Consider the following 15,948-nt stretch of genomic DNA (forward strand, 5'->3'; position numbering starts at 1 on the left):
GACACAACTTCATTAACTAGTTACTAACTCATGTCTCAATTTTCATACATGGAAATACAGCTATACTTGGTCAAAACAAATGGATGACTAGCATGCCCACATAGAATTGCTCAGTTGCAATTTCAGAATACACATGGTGCAATGGACTATACAATCAGTGGATTCCTCAATCCATCAGAATACTAGATGATGTGGGAAAAGCATTGCAAAAGTGCTGATGCCGAGCAATTGTCCTCTTGAAATCTTCTACATCTTGCTCCCAACTTGAGAGGAAGGTACATATGATATTAACTAAAATGTTGACGAGAGTGTTGGCAGATCGAATCTGCAGCCCACTGTGAGCCCCCATATGAGGAGGACATGGGAAAAGATAGTAGGAAAAGGGACTCAGCGAGAGGTCACATGGGCAGAGATGAAGGCCGCCATGGGGGCCCCGAAGAAGTTATATACAACTGTGTGGGGCCACTGCAAAATTTTCAAACCTTACATAAATCCAAGGTTCTAGAAACTTGGTGCATGCATGTGAGGCTCACACATATTAAAGAGAAAAGATAGAGCACAACCAAAACAGATGCATGGTAATGAAGTCCACATAAGGGACAGCTCTTGCATAAGAGAGGGCCTCTCAAGTTGACTAGACAAGGTCTGAATGTAAGTACTTTCCCTTTTGCAGAGAGATGCACCCCAAAAAAAGTGATTCTTAAAAATGATAAAATGGCATTGTAACATACACATTGAATGTCACTCTTGGGCACTAGATGTTCCTAAGCCTAGCTGCCAAATACATTTGGGCCACAATGGGTATTGATATGACCTAACAAACCCTGATACCCCCCTTCAAAAATATACAACTCATGACACGACTCAAGGCTCACCTCATCCTCATAGTTGGACAAATCTCGACCCAACAATCATAGCAACACAATAAGACACAGGTGGCAGTAAGCCTTGGTCTTTGACAGAATAGCAGAGTACTTTCTCTTCATTCTTACATAAGGATTAGATCTCAAAATAACAGAACTCAACAGTATTAACAAGTATAACTTTATAGTGCCACCTTGCCATGACAGCGAAAATGCTTAATGCACATATATGTTTGCTGATGTAGCTGACATAACTGCCTTCCTTCCTACTGTAACAATTCAGCATGTTGCATTCAAAGTCCCCGCATGCCGTAAAATGGTGCCCAAACTAGTACAAGATATGATGCATGTCAATTACACTTCATGTGCATGAGCTTCAAAGGCATTTTAACCTCCCTTGATGTCCAAAATATCCTGTGAAGATCACTTCAACATTCCAAGATACTGTACTTCTTCTTAATTTCCATTTAGGCAAGATAATGGACTGTCTTTGTCATAAAAAGTGCAGAAACCAGCACCAAGCTGTAAGGTGTCATACCTTGGGGTGTTTCACATATACCTAGATGAATCCAGGAACATTCCCAAACTCATCCTCTAAAAACACAACATAGTGCAGTTTCAATCTCATGAGAGTCACTCACAAGGTTGAAAACCATAAACTCCATCATGCATAGCAGGGACTAGCTACTATGACATCCCCACTGACGTCATCAGCGCCCAACAGTGGGTGTAGACCATAGTATAAAAATATGCTCTCACACATACAAATCCACACACCCACACATACTTGAGCATCCATTTATACAAAGTCTTCGTACTGAGTTTCTGTCGGCACTCCGGAGGTGAAGGGCAGACTCAGCCATGATGAAGGCTAGCACTAAAGGAGAAGGCTAATCAAAAGGTAGTCCAAAATCTCTTCATTCAAGCTACAACTGCTTGTGAAGTCTAAACATTTTCATTTTAGTCTCTCCCCAACGAGCATCTAAATCTAAATCTAGCTGATAGGGCAACGCACCATTTAAGATAGAAAGAATTATCACAATACCAGCAGGCCGCAACTTGGACGAAAACTTCACGAGGTGAAATTTGCATGTCCGCTAATACGGCAGAAGCATATACCTGGGGTGTTTCACACTGTAACTTTGCACCAAATTTTGAAATGCAATTGTTTTCTAAACTGGGGTTTTGTAGGTTTATACGCAGCAACGCCCAAAATTACTAAGTAGCTGCCTACCTCTGCCCAAAATATTATGTGTGAATCAGAAACAATCGTATGGTGCAGCCATACCCACATGCATTAAAAGAAATTGACAGAATTGCAACACTCTAAACTTAAGAAAACCAGACTTCGATATGGAATAATACTTCTGTTGAGCTTAATCTCTTTTCGACTTCTGCATCAGCCATGCCATCTGGAAACTCCTTGTTGCCATTTGCAAGCTCGTACGGAGGACCTGTTTCTTCCTGTAGACAAGTAAAAACTGTGAGTGAATCCTTTAACAACTTCAAAGCCAAACAAATCATCAAAACTTTGAATGCAAGATCATAAGAGAGCTTAAACCACAACTATAGCAGTACATAAGGCACAATACTGAAGACGAACAAAGACAAACACACAAGGTATAAAAGTTAAATTATTTTCAGGGACTTGCACCTCTGCCATTAGATAGTTACTGATGACAGGAGACTGAGGTAAAGTAGAAACATCCGTATCGAAGTCCACGTCAATCATCCTCTTTGAAAGGCCTTCGTCAAAATCCCTACATAGATTCCAATGCAGGAAACATTGAGGACACAAATAAATCCAGAACTGTATCTTAATAAAGGTCTAAACTCCAAAATCTCGACAACTTTAAGACACTATCCAGAGACTTATCAGCCTTTGAAAAATGAGTCAGTTTTTGCAAAGATTTTTAATGTTTGTCATTTATATTTTCCCTCCTTTCTTCGTATGTATAAAAAATACAAAATAGGCTGTTTCAAAAAGACATAGTATAGCAAAAACAAAAGCTTGAAGCAAACATATGCATTACTTGGTTAGTAAAAAGGCCTATACTCCCACAATCTTCAGGGACCAAAATGGCGAAGCTTTACAAATATTTTTCCTTCACTTATATTTTCCTATTTCTATCACCCTTTCTGTTATCAACAAAAAAATGGCATAGACTCTCAAAACGCAGTTGAAGAAAATCAGAAACTTACCCACATATCTGTAATTTGGATGTTAATCAAAATTCCTAAATTTAATTTAGCATACTATGTTGGACCTCTTCAAATTATAAAGCAAAGGCATCCCATCAGTAATTACCCTAGGCTGCCAAACAAAAATCAAAAGGAAAAGGGGTAATCTAGAAGTATTAGACAAACTGAACTAGCTGGAGAAGGGGATAAGAGAGAAGGGGGAGAGGAGTGGGAGTAGCTGGAGTAGAGAGATCCAGGAGTAGAAGTAGGCTGCAGGGGAGAGGGGGGGGGGAGAGAGAGAGAGAGAGAGATTAAAAGTCTTCCAAAGACCGAACAGTCTAAGAACCTGATACAATGAGCTAAATGGGTGGAGCCTCTAAGCGGGCATCCACACCCAAGGCGAATACAGCATAATCATGAAAACACTAACACATAAAATGTATAAGCCCATGGAGAGGATTGAAGCATCACTGTAATGATCCTTTGGAGGCTGGCAGAGGGGTCACTTGCTAATATAGTATAAGGAGCATAGTTCTTGATGATAAATTCGAAGAATCAATAATCTTTCTAATCCTTTGCATGCATCAATGTGTTACAATTATCTATGAATAACCTCCAAGACGCTCAAATTTCTCCTAAGGTTCCTTACAGCCACAAGTGAAAGCGCACTGGTGACAATCAGTATGTGTGGTACATTGTGGTCTCCTAGCTGTGGCCCTATGTCGAACAAGTGCCAAGGTAGTACATGTATCCGCAATTGAGGTGATACTAGTACAAGCCCATATGGAATGCTCATATATGATGGAGAGCTGGCGACAGTCGGTCCGTGTGGTACGATGTAGACTCCTAGTTGTGACCCTATGTTGGAAAAGTGCCACTGTCACCCCCATCGGCTGTGCCTACACACACACACACACTCTCATGGATGCATCAATGCAGGCCCATCCGATCAAATATCATCCCATGAAAATGGAGTTGTGTGATAGCTAAGTTAGTACATGTGTCCACAATTGAGGTGATACTAGTACAGTCCCTTATCCATTGAACCTACTCAAACATCACCTTGTGTTGTCCTTGCCCTCCAAATAAAAGAGGTATTGAGGCTTTGATCGTGTGATACTGATTGACCTCAATACATGCTATGTATGTATCCTCCTCTTCGGAAAGAAACAGGCTATGCATCTTTGATTAGGATATTTGATAGTGAGAGTCCTCTGTACAAGCCACTCATCAACTCAATACATCAACCCTTACTAAACCCCTCAACTTTTCATCTACGAATTTAGCCACGACATTATGAAAAAGCCTTATCCCCCTCTCAAACGGGGGTGGGGGAGAGAGAGAGAGAGAGAGAGAGATTAAAAGTCTTCGAAAGACCACGGGGTCTATGACACTAAAAGAACCTAATACATGAGCTGAATGGGTGGAGCCTCTAAGCGTGCATCCACACCCAAGCAAATACAACACAATTATGGAAACACTAACACATAAAATATATGAGCCCATGGAGAGGATGGAAACTGTGGTGTGGCATCACTACACTGATCCTCCAAAGGATGGTGGAGGGGTCAATCCCAAGGGGGAGCTTGGTGGTATGCGAGGCTACTTGCATAAAACCTGTGACATCCGTGCCTCCAGTTTGGTGAACATGAGAGAAGAAGAAGAAGAAGAATGTATTATCATCCTCTAGGGGCCGAGAAACCGACCCATGGGACCCATAAGCACAACAATACAAGTGTCTCCTTCCTTTTGTGGAAGGGAATAAGAGAGAGAGAGAGAGAGAGAGAGAGAGAGAGAGAGAGATGATAAAGTATGTGTGAGACCCTTCGGGATCTATGACTGGCAATCACTATCAACTAATAGTGATACCTTACAACAAGGGAAAGAAAATATTACAAACTTTATGTAGTGAGGACGTATTGGGTTAGCTTGTGTGCTAGATCCAATGCCTTGTTTTGATGTTCCAATGCCTCTTTCAAGTAGCGTCCTAGTTTTTGGCTGGCTGCACCAACAGATTTTTCAAACTGTCTCTACTTCCCTCATATCTTTCTCTTATGTGAGCATACGGCATCTTAGGAGTACATGCTGCTCATTTTCTACCTCCTGTGGGGCAGATGTTATACAAGTCCTTTCCTCTCTGGGAATTCTGGGTCTTGGCCAGCTACCTCTCTCCAATTCGAGATCATGTGAACTAGTCCTGATTTGGCAGATTAAATGCCTTTTGAATATTGATATGTCTCCCCTGAGGTGTTTTTGCATTCAATAGCTGCTCGTTGGGTTTATTTCCAGTTTGTAGAACTTATTTTTTTCCCCCAGGTCTTGCCATAGCTTCTATATCATTTTCTGTGTCACTATTTCCCTAGTTTCACGTGCATCGGCAGCTGTTATACCCCATGATTCCATCCACTTCATTCCCTCTTTGTACCACCCTTCAGTTTGTGTAGCTTCCATCGACTTGTGTGGTATCCTACTGGCGTCCATCTTCTCAACTTTGTTGAGGTAGCCCATGAATTGGCATAATGTAAGGCTTCCCCACCCACTCCTGAACTAGTCTCCACAGCCAAAGACTTCATTCACACTGAAGTACAAACAATCAAGAAGGAAGTTCGTGTGGAAGTTGAGACAAAGGCAAGTAAAACTGACATTCAAGAAGAGATTCAGGAGCATGAAGCCAAATGTGACAACGCATTGAAGATTCGAATAGGAGGAATTCCTGAAAATCGGTACAAGGATGAGGACTCTTTTAGTGAAACTTAAGCACAAGTCAAAGCAGCCATGCTCAGCATTGAATGGAAGGATGATGATGAAGGTGATAATGATGAAGAGGGAGCCACTAACATCAAACACTCCAAAGGACATGCTATCATCACTTTCAATTACAAACCAAGATTCTCTGCCAATCACATAAGCTGAAAGGGACAAAGGTATGGATAGATGAGAAGCTTACACGAGCTCAATTGAAGAACAAAGCAACTCAATTAGCCAAGGTTAGAGCTGCACAGAAGGATGGAAAATGGGCAGTATACTGTGAAGGCATAGCAATTATCAAAGAATTTAAATCTAAACCAAAAGACTCTCAGTCTTAAACTGATGTATGGCTGATTATATGTATTTATATTTTATTAGATGTACGTACTCTAAATAAATAGAGCTGCTTTTGCACTCTATAGGAGCTGCCTGCCCTCCCTAAGCTGATGTATTAGTTGGTTTTGTGCTGTCCCATAGACCTGTTGGTCAATAGACTTTCTTTCTTTTCTTTCTTTCTTTCTAGAGGTATCATTCCTGTTTCAGCCGGCAGGATAGAGTAAGGTGTATGTGCCTTTACCCCTAACTCCCCTATCATGAAATGTTTGTGTAAAGTTTCTATCCTTTCCCAATACATCCTAGAAAGCCCAGGTGCCCAAGCTGGGCATCCATAGAGTATCACTATCTGTACAAGCATGGTGTATAGAAATTTTCTCATCTCCCAATTCCATAAATGAGTCTTCCTGCACTTGTTTGGAAGCTATATAAGGCTTTCAAACCCCCCAGAATCCTCCTTTCCACGCATGCATTCCACTTGTAGTTGTCAGTGAAGTCCAGTCCTAGATATTGATATGTGTTGACTGTTTCCAGGGGCTCCCCACATCTACTTGTCTATTACTTGTTCCGATTACTATTACCTTTGTCTTATCTATGTTGACCTGCATTCCTAAGTGTCTGCAAAATTCTCCCAGTGCATCCAAATGTGCCTGCAAATATTCCTTACTCCTGCGAAGAATACCATATCGTCTGCATAGATAAGCATTAGCAAAGCATATCCTGCAATCCAAACACCTTCCTTGCTGTGTATTCTCATCCAACCCTCCAAATCATCGATAAAGAGACCAAAAAGCGTTGGTGACAGAGAAAGACAGAGAGAGAGAGAAACAGAGAGAGAGAGAGAGAGAGAGAGAGACTCCTGGATGCATCAATGCAGGCCCATCAGATGAAATATCATCCATGAAACTGGACTTGTGTGATAGCTATGGTAGTACACATGTCCACAATTGAGTTGACACACCAATACAAATGCTCATCCATTGAATCTACGCTTTGTGTTGTCCTTGTCCTCCAAATAAAAAGAGGTGCTGAGCCTCTGAGTTGCATCTGACCGTGTGATACTAATTGACCTCAATACATGATATGTATGTATCCTCATCTTCAAAAAAAAAAAAGGGCTATGCATCTTGATTGGAATATTTTCCAGTTAAGAGTACTCAGTATGTATACCTTTGTAAGACTAGAATATATCCAATCATACAGTGAGAGTCCTCAATACAAGCCATTCATCAACTCAATACATCAACCCTCACTAAAACCCCTCAACTTGTCACCTATGAATTTGACGACGACATTATGAAAAACACCCTCTCAAACGAGTGGCAACAATATCAAACCTTATCAGCCCACATCTACAATAGATAAACCTCCCCCTCATCAACCGGAAGACCTTCATCAACAAAAGATGGTAGCACCTTCATCAACAAAAGGTGGTCACCAATCAACAAGACTATACCAGAAAATTCCAAGCAAACAAATCACCATCAACAATATGTGTTGCATCATCAACAGAGCGACATTCAGATGACAGATTCAAGGTCATCTTTTACAAAGCAGGCTGTATCATGCCACAGAAGTGCAAAGGTTGATGTAGAGTCTTCTTCCACAGAATTCCCCTTGTCCTTGACCTCGTTTTCCTTCTTTAGATATTCTTCATAGTGCTCAACTATGTGGCTAGTTCTTCCAGAGACTGAACATATGATGCTTTCTAGATCTTTCTTGCAAGACATGCTTTCACAAATTCTTATCAATTGTACTGCTACCATGTCATTGAAGCTCATATCATCTTCTATATTGAGTCGAATCACTTTAGCAGTATCTGCTAACTTATCAGACAAACTGGAAAGTGCATGCATTGTCATCAATCTTCACCCCAATGTCTTGCAATTGAACAGACTTTAGCTTGTTGACATGTGTTCATAGGTCCTCGTCAACCTTCATCTATAGCCCCTATAGTTCCTGGCTGAGTCTCATTTTAGAGTTTTTTTAACTAGCTTCCAGAAAGAACATCGAGGTCAACCTGGTGCATGTAGCTGGTAAGGCCTCGACCAATAACACCCAGAGCTTATCCCACTGTCTTCTCAGCTCCCGTTGTTTGCTGCTTCTCACCAGTCGCCCTGCTCCAACAATATCTTTCCATCAAGCACCTCTGCACGGTCATCTTCCATGAGTGGGAAGTTGGCACCAGTGAATGCATCGATGCCAGAACAAGAGTGTCCCTAAACTTAAGGTGGTTGTAATGTGGACGGAACTTGTGAAGACATGTGAAATCATATGGTGATGCACTCTACTGTTGAACACATGTGCTTGTCTTTTATCGGAATCGAGCAAGATTATGTGTATCTTCGCACTGCTTTGAGATGCCATTGAGGCAATAGATGTTAAAATAATCTTTCCTGATTACACTGAAATTACTGCCTTTCTCATCAAGAAAAAATCTGCTTGGTATAGAACCCTTAATTTGGCTAAAGACATTCTTGACTTGAAAAAATCTTTATGGCCGGTCAATGGTATTTGCCAATATCTCCCGAATTTTCACAATCACCACAATCGATCACCTTCAAGAAATTTCTTCTTCAGGTAAAGGCATCAAGTGTTTTGATCTTCCAGGTCCCATAGGCATTTTATAACTACCAAATGCTCACTTAATTTCAAAAGGATAGAGAGAAGTTGTGGATAGTCCCTGCAGAGCATAACAACGTTACAGAGCACGAAGATTCTTCACACATGTTCATATTAAATCTCAGGGCATAGATCCTATGTCCATCCATATCCCTAAGTACCAAATGCATGCTTCATGGCATAGCTCCATTCTATGCTGTAATGTCAGCTAGCTCATAACTCCTCATATGCAAGGGCTTGCAGCAACGGCATAGGTGCAATGAATGGTCCTTGCTATTTCTTCCCTGATCAATGTAAAGGAAGCTATGCAATGAAGCATGCATCAAGTAATTATGGACCTTGGTGATTTTGAGAGAGACTATTTGGTCGTTTTAAAAGTGTTGCGTAGCAGCAATTGGCTGATCAAGGGCTTTAATTGTACATTATATAATTGTGTAGATCATCAACCATAAGAACTTCAATAGCATGGAGCTTCAGCAGCATCTAAAAATATGTTTTTCTCATAACACTGATACACAAGTAACAAATACTTAAAAGCCAAATCCTTGGTAAGAAAAAAAATGCTTGCTGCCAGTAACGTCTCTCAAGGTATATACCTTTGTAAGACTAGAAGAAGTCCAATCATACAAATTTAGATCTTTTGTTGTTCTAAAGACCAAAAATCTACACAGAAAATAAAATGGAAAATGAAAGAGAAGAAAAAAGAGGTAAACAAAAACTTTTATGAAAAACAAAAGGAAGACATACTTAGCAAGCAAAGCAACACTTATGTCAGCATCAGTGCCCAAGCATAAGCAGCTATACTGGGTTTCTAAAGACCCGTGGAGTCTCTTAAGGTAGCTTGGTTGCCCTTTTGCTTGTTTTTTTCTTTTTTATTTTAGTGCAGGGGGAGTAGATCCTATGGGACATTCACTCAAATCAATCTTTTCAATTGACTATCCCCCAACGTTCCTGTGTGAACACAGGAGTGCACACAGGGGGATGTGATTTTGTGCTAGCTAGAGATTACACGAAGCTTGGCCACACTATTCACAAGCTAAAAAAGCTGGAAAAATCTCAGATTCTTTTAATTTGGCACATACTGATATACAAGATAAAACTTGGGAATTCTCACAAGACAAAAATACATTCAATATTACAGCATCTCTTAAGCATTCTTATTCGGGAGACCCCCACTATGCTTTGATTCCACAGGATATGCAGAGAACAAAAGCTATGATTGAGTGAAGGGCATTCAAGAAAAATCCCTCAATCATTCCACGCATGGACAATGGTAAAAAAGAGATGTCTACAAACACACCTGATAATATTATCATAACATCCACGGTAGCACCGGGAAATCAAGGAGGCAAATCCATCATTGAAGAGCACAGAGCCGTCACTCACAAAACCATTGACTGAAAGGGGCTTGGAACTTCATAAAAACATGTGTGCACAGTGTGCGCATGCGCACACGGACACCTCTCATGATTCCTCTCCCTCCTATACTCCTACTCCTTGTATTTGACCCTTTCCCATTGGCTATTCCATGCATGCCTTCCGGCATAGCTCAGCTCTAGCTTCAGCTTCCTATCATTACCTCAAGCCATTTTTAGGAAAAATATATAATGAGTATTAAAGACATCACTTAATTAGTATGAGTACATCGAGATGAATCTCGGGCATGCCCACACTCATCCTGTAAAACGAAAACAAAGATGCAGTTTCAACTGCAATGATAGTCACCCAGCCTATAAAAGTCATAAACCCATCACGCAGAGCAGGGACTAGCTACCATGACATGCCCACCAACATCATCAGCACCCAACAGTGAGTGCGAACCATAGTGTAAACATATGCCCTCATACATGCACATGCCCACACTTGAGTTGGTATGCGTACCAATTCAAGTATAAGGCATTCTCTGCTTTGTACTCTTCACAGAGTTACAAACTTTATGACAGATTCTAAACTCAAAGGGAATGCATCCCACTGCATTCCACAGCATCTGCAGCTTCAGATTGACACACTTGTGAAAGTTGTACAGAGAGTGAATCCATCCAATTTTTCAAAGATATATGCGAGCACAATCATAATATTGTGCAAAGGAAAATAAGTACCAAACACTCACCTGAAAAAGAATCCACGAACATTGCATGCTACATTTCTGGCAACACAAAGAATTGGCAGAGGGCTGTTTGTCTGCCAAAATGCCACCCATCTCTTAGAGTAAGAATATAAAAACCTTCTTGAGCTACAAGAGTGTAAATAATGATCAAGGTCTGTTCACAAACAGATAAGATAAGAGATCCCGAGAGTGCACCTCTGCCTGTGGAGCATAATAAGGTGCAAATGCAGGCACCACATGAACATGAGACTGGTCCCTATCCTCCCAAACCTTGAGGCGGTCATCAATTACCATTGCCATGTTTGGATGGCAGTGACCATTAGAGAAAACGTTCACCAATGACTTCTTTGAGCCTGCTTCACAGAAAGAGATTAATGAAGTGAAGTTCCCGAAAATGTAGCAGGACCCGGTGCTGCTAATCAAGAAAGCACTGGACTAAAAAAAGCCATCTTGCTTACCCTCATAATAAAGCATGAGGTTGAGCAATAAAAGCATAAAGCAGTTTCTACCTGACTTGACACAGACAACTCGCTCTATAAGCTGTCTTCCATTTATGAGCTGAGCTTCAGGATCCAATAGTCTCCACATTTCTAATGCATATTCTTTTTCAGACATTGTACATATGAAGACCTCAAAGCGCTTACGCCCCTTGGCAGTCAAGTAACTCCGTAAATCCTCCCAAGCTGGCCGCAATCTTACCAGAACACTGGTATCACGAACCTACAATACGTATTATGAAAAGAGGTTTCTGATTTTTCAGATCGATATCATAGAAATGATTTTTTTTTTCACAAAGCTACGAGCAGGAAATCATCAACAGATACACACAGACATGGATGCCAATGAATTGCTCAAGTATGTAGAGACAGTGTTTAGAAGTTGCACATCTCTTATGCAGTATTGTAAGAGCTCATGCCTTCAAGCATAAGCAAATCTAAAGTTGCCTTCTACTCACATTTGGATTTATGCGGGTAAAAACCATATTGCGCTCCTGAAGTCTGACCACTGGTCGCATGAGTGGAAGAGCTCCTTCAGTAATTGGAGGGACCACTTCAACTTGGGCATCCACATACTTCTCCGCAGAATTGTCCCAAACATGATCATCATCAACAAACTGTTTGAGCAAAGTCCTATCTTGTATATATCGCTTTAGTTCTGCAGACATGCCTGAAAACTTCTGTGGATCTGTTTCGCCTTTCATTTTACTACCAAGAGCCTCTATACGATCTTCAAAAGAACGCATAGTATTTGCAACAACCAGAGTTTCATCCAGGTCAAATACAAGAGCTAGACACCTCAGGTTGAGCATGGTCAGGCACGAGCTGTACAATCCTGGCATTATAAGGAAACCCCAGAAGCACGGCCACTGCTTTCTGTTGCCATTCATGGCAACTAAATGAAGTTCACTCCCTCCTTCGAGATTAATTATAGCTGTCTGGAGCCAAAAAAAACACAAGATTTCAATATATAATTGAGACGCAGATTGATCACACAGCAGAAAATAAACAGAGTGGAAGAAGAAGAGAGGGTGGGAAACAATCAAGGGAAGGGTATCACAAAAGTTTAAAAAATAAGTTACAAAGCTGGAACAAACACCAAAACCTTGGGAAGACAAGATTGTGGCTCTCAAGCTCACATGTACCATGATAAATTCATGGACACGTCCACAACATTATGTGAAAGGAAATCATCAGTAGTGCAGTGTCTACTATTGAGCATGATGATGTGTGCGAGGGTGTGGGGAATTGGACATATCTTTGTCTAGGTGAGCTGCTGCACCCCAGCATGTTGCAATCTTGTACGTAAGCATATACGTGTCTAATATATAAACACATGTGCCTGTGCGTGTGTGTGTATAAATGAAACCAGCAACACACAACATAAACGCTGCTCACACTACACGTTTGCGCACGCGCACACACACACACACACACATTCATGTGCTCAACTAAATGAATCCATGAACGTACCTGAACTCATTGAATGCAGTTTTTAGCCTAATAAGAGCCACCATATATATATACACCACACAACATGACGATACATTTTTAGAAAGGCCCACATGGAGTTGATGATGAAGCGCAGGATCTGTGATGATGAAGGCTAGCAATTCAGGAGACCACATTCTCTGTACAGCATGCTAACTTTCTATTACGTCTCCAAGGACAAAGAAGAGGGAAATTATAGTAAATGATATGGGAGGTTCAAGATCACGAATGCAAATCCACAGTGCACACTAACATGAACTGCCTAAAAAGGAAACCCATGGTTCAAAACTCTTGTTATGGGATTGAAAACATCCCCCTCCCAAAAGATACATGCTGCACATGTGGAACCAAGTTCTCCCAAGTGCATTGGCAAATCAAATTACACTTACAATCACGCCCCTCAATTACCCTATCTGTAATAGTATGGACTGCTCCAAGTTTATGAACTGTGACTTCTCCCATTACGTGGCTGCCTTTGGTTTTCTTTCAGAGCACCCCTAGGGTTCAACACCAAGGTTAGCCTTTAACCAATTGCCTAACATCTAAACAACTGCTCCCAAGCACAGCAAACCACTACCCAGATGTGATAATATCAGCTTGTTATAAGAAAAGATGATCACATCCTCAAAGGCCTATATAGCTCTCCTACTGTACTCAGCTGCTTACCTCAACATCATTGTTGCTATTACAGAGCATTCGAATGTCGCTGGGAGATACTAAACTGACAAGCAGCCTCCAGAAAGGTCTGTGTAAGATTGCCTTACATTACAACTCACGCCTATCCGATATTAAAGAAAATGAACAGAAATGAAGGCATGATTAATTTGGATTTAGGACTGATACAAAAATAGCTCAGCCTCTCACAGATTTGCTCCTTATTACTTTGGAGTTAAGAATTCAGCATGCATTAGTGTCTAATGTGTGTGGCAGGTGGGTGAACACTCCCTCCCACACAAAAGAGAAGGAATGCCACTACCAACCTCTCTCTCTCTCTCTCTCTCTCTCTCTCTCTCTCTCAGGGGTGATGACGTAAAAGGGCCGACGTAAAGCAATGAGTACCTTAGATTCCTTGAGGCACACAGAATGTATTATGTCCAACTCTTTTGACTCAGAAGGGGTGGATAACTCAGCTGGTTCAAGTTTAAACAAGACCCCCTCTGATGCAATTGTGTGGAGGACCACTAGAGGAAAGCAACGGTCACTGGCAGGTGAAAAAGAAGAGACTCGCAGTTCTTCCCCACATTTAAATGGCAAACGATTTTGTGGAAAAATGGTAACATTGCCCGTGAATTTGTCACCATTGTAAAGACGGGTGATGAATCTGCCATTCCCTTCCATACCGAACGTGAATCCTTGGCAGTCTAGCAAGGCATCAAGGATCTAAGAATTTGGAAATTTTGAGGGCACCGACTTGTTTTCCAAGAGTGGGCAAGCTGAACATATTTTCTGGCTGCATAACTGGGTCATATTCTGAGGGTCCCAAGTAGGAAGGACACTGGTTAACCTCATAAGCAGAGTTTCTAGTAAAAGATTCTTGATAACCCTTGCCCGTACTTTGAATCGCATTAACTTTAGAGCAGTTTCCTCATTCAACTTTAACCCATCACGTCTCGCATATCCTTCCCTTGCAGCACTGGGACGATCTCTTTGACGATCACTTTTAGAGGCTCTTTCTCCGGTTGAGCGGACATTGCCCCTGAGCTGGCACGTGGAACGAGAGGAGTGTCGGAAGGGCAACCGCAATCAATCGAGAAGGCATCGCCCACCGATGCTCTAGGAAACAATTACAGGACCCAGCATTGAGGGGGACGAGAAAACTGTGCGAGAAAGCTGTTCTCGGGGTGGTGTGTCCAAGCGAAGAGTGGGGCAATCCGGAGCAGGGCAAGGGGGGGGGGCAAGCGATTGCGAGGGCAAGGGGGTAATATATCCAACGGGTTTGCTTTTAAGTTTAGTTACATTATTAGTGAACTCCTGGTGTTGAAGGAGGTTAAGATTGCCAAAAGTGATGGTGAAGGTCGTTGGAGCTGGTACCGGGGGAGCGAGCTATGGATCTGAAGGAACCCTAAAAAAGGACAAGGGAGGAGGGGGCAGGGAAGGGTGAAGGAGCTATGAAGGGGTAAGGGGAAGGGGAACAAGAAGCTGGGAAGGGGGCAAAGCAAGCAAGCAAGCAAGGGATGGGAGGGGAAGCAGGGAAGAAGAAGAAGAAGGGGAGGGGGGAGAAGAGGAAGAAGAGTACGGAGATAAAAATGAAGGCTAGGGTTGAGTAAGAGGAAGAGGAGAGACACTAGATATATATATATATATATATCGGGTTATGCTTGTGAAATCCAGAACCCTGAATGTGCTTCCGCCATGAAAGCTTGGTTGGAGCTCGGTTTTATACTTGCAGGCCTCCGGAAATCCAAAGTGCTCCTGTTGGCACCTTCCTGAGAGAGACGACCCCCTTTTTCTTTTTTCTTTTTTTTATTTATATTTTTTTTATTTATTTTTTTCCCTTTGCTTTCTTTCACCCCTGCCCTTTCTCCCTAATAATTTCTCCTCGTATGCCTCCCTCCTTCCCCCATCCCAACAACTCTTCACCTCCTCCTCAACACACACACACACCCTTGTCACTCAAGTTACAGCACCCTCACCCTCGCGTCCCATATGACATGGAAATTCACTGAGTAATTCCCTTTCAAACGTCCACTGCAGCACTGCCCTATGCAAGACAGTGCTAACCAAGAGCAAGGGCGTCGTTTCACCATGGCTCCTCCAATCACCCGTCTATTGTGAATGTGCAGAACCACTTGGGGCAAACAAGGCAATAATTCTCTCTTACACCCACAACGGACCTCTTGTGAGTGTTGTTGCTAATCAAAGGACAAATAAAAGTGGGGGACACAAAGAAGCAATCAACCCATGAGAACCAATTAAAAGGATGAGCAACATTTAAGCATGAATCTGCTACAAAAGACCTATTAAGCAAGGCATGGTGGCTATTATACAATGAAGTTAATATACGAGAACTCTAATGGCATATTAAGGGCCAATGCCTCTTTCTAATATGGCGACTAGGGAAGCCTAATACCAAACTTATGAGATTGAAACAACATATGATGCCTTC

General features: G+C 41.8%; 1 protein-coding gene across 6 annotated transcripts in view; it reads right to left on the reverse strand.

The window, feature by feature from the left end:
• LOC147884318 (RNA polymerase II C-terminal domain phosphatase-like 1) overlaps nt 1-15,258 on the reverse strand; it is a 43,741-nt gene extending 28,483 nt beyond the window's left edge. For 2 of the 6 annotated variants that reach the window (XM_087399008.1, XM_087399007.1), the window contains exons 1-7: nt 13,902-15,258; nt 11,810-12,289; nt 11,313-11,574; nt 11,050-11,207; nt 10,858-10,928; nt 2,518-2,623; nt 2,229-2,327 (exon numbers count right to left, since the gene is read on the reverse strand). In XM_087399008.1, coding sequence (XP_087255134.1) covers nt 2,229-2,327; nt 2,518-2,623; nt 10,858-10,928; nt 11,050-11,207; nt 11,313-11,574; nt 11,810-12,289; nt 13,902-14,180 — 1,455 coding nt within the window. In that variant the 5' untranslated portion in view covers nt 14,181-15,258. Of the gene's footprint in view, nt 1-2,228; nt 2,328-2,517; nt 2,624-10,857; nt 10,929-11,049; nt 11,208-11,312; nt 11,575-11,805; nt 12,290-12,456; nt 12,468-13,901 lie in introns of those variants that run through there. The other 4 variants (XM_087399010.1, XM_087399009.1, XM_087399012.1 and 1 more) reach the window with 4 other exon arrangements.
• Between the last annotated feature and the right edge of the window lie 690 nt (nt 15,259-15,948).

The sequence above is a fragment of the Dipteris shenzhenensis genome, chromosome 27, assembly GCF_047967505.1.
Source record: "Dipteris shenzhenensis isolate YYH24624 ecotype China chromosome 27, Dip_SZ_1.0, whole genome shotgun sequence".
Classification (NCBI taxonomy): domain Eukaryota; kingdom Viridiplantae; phylum Streptophyta; class Polypodiopsida; order Gleicheniales; family Dipteridaceae; genus Dipteris; species Dipteris shenzhenensis.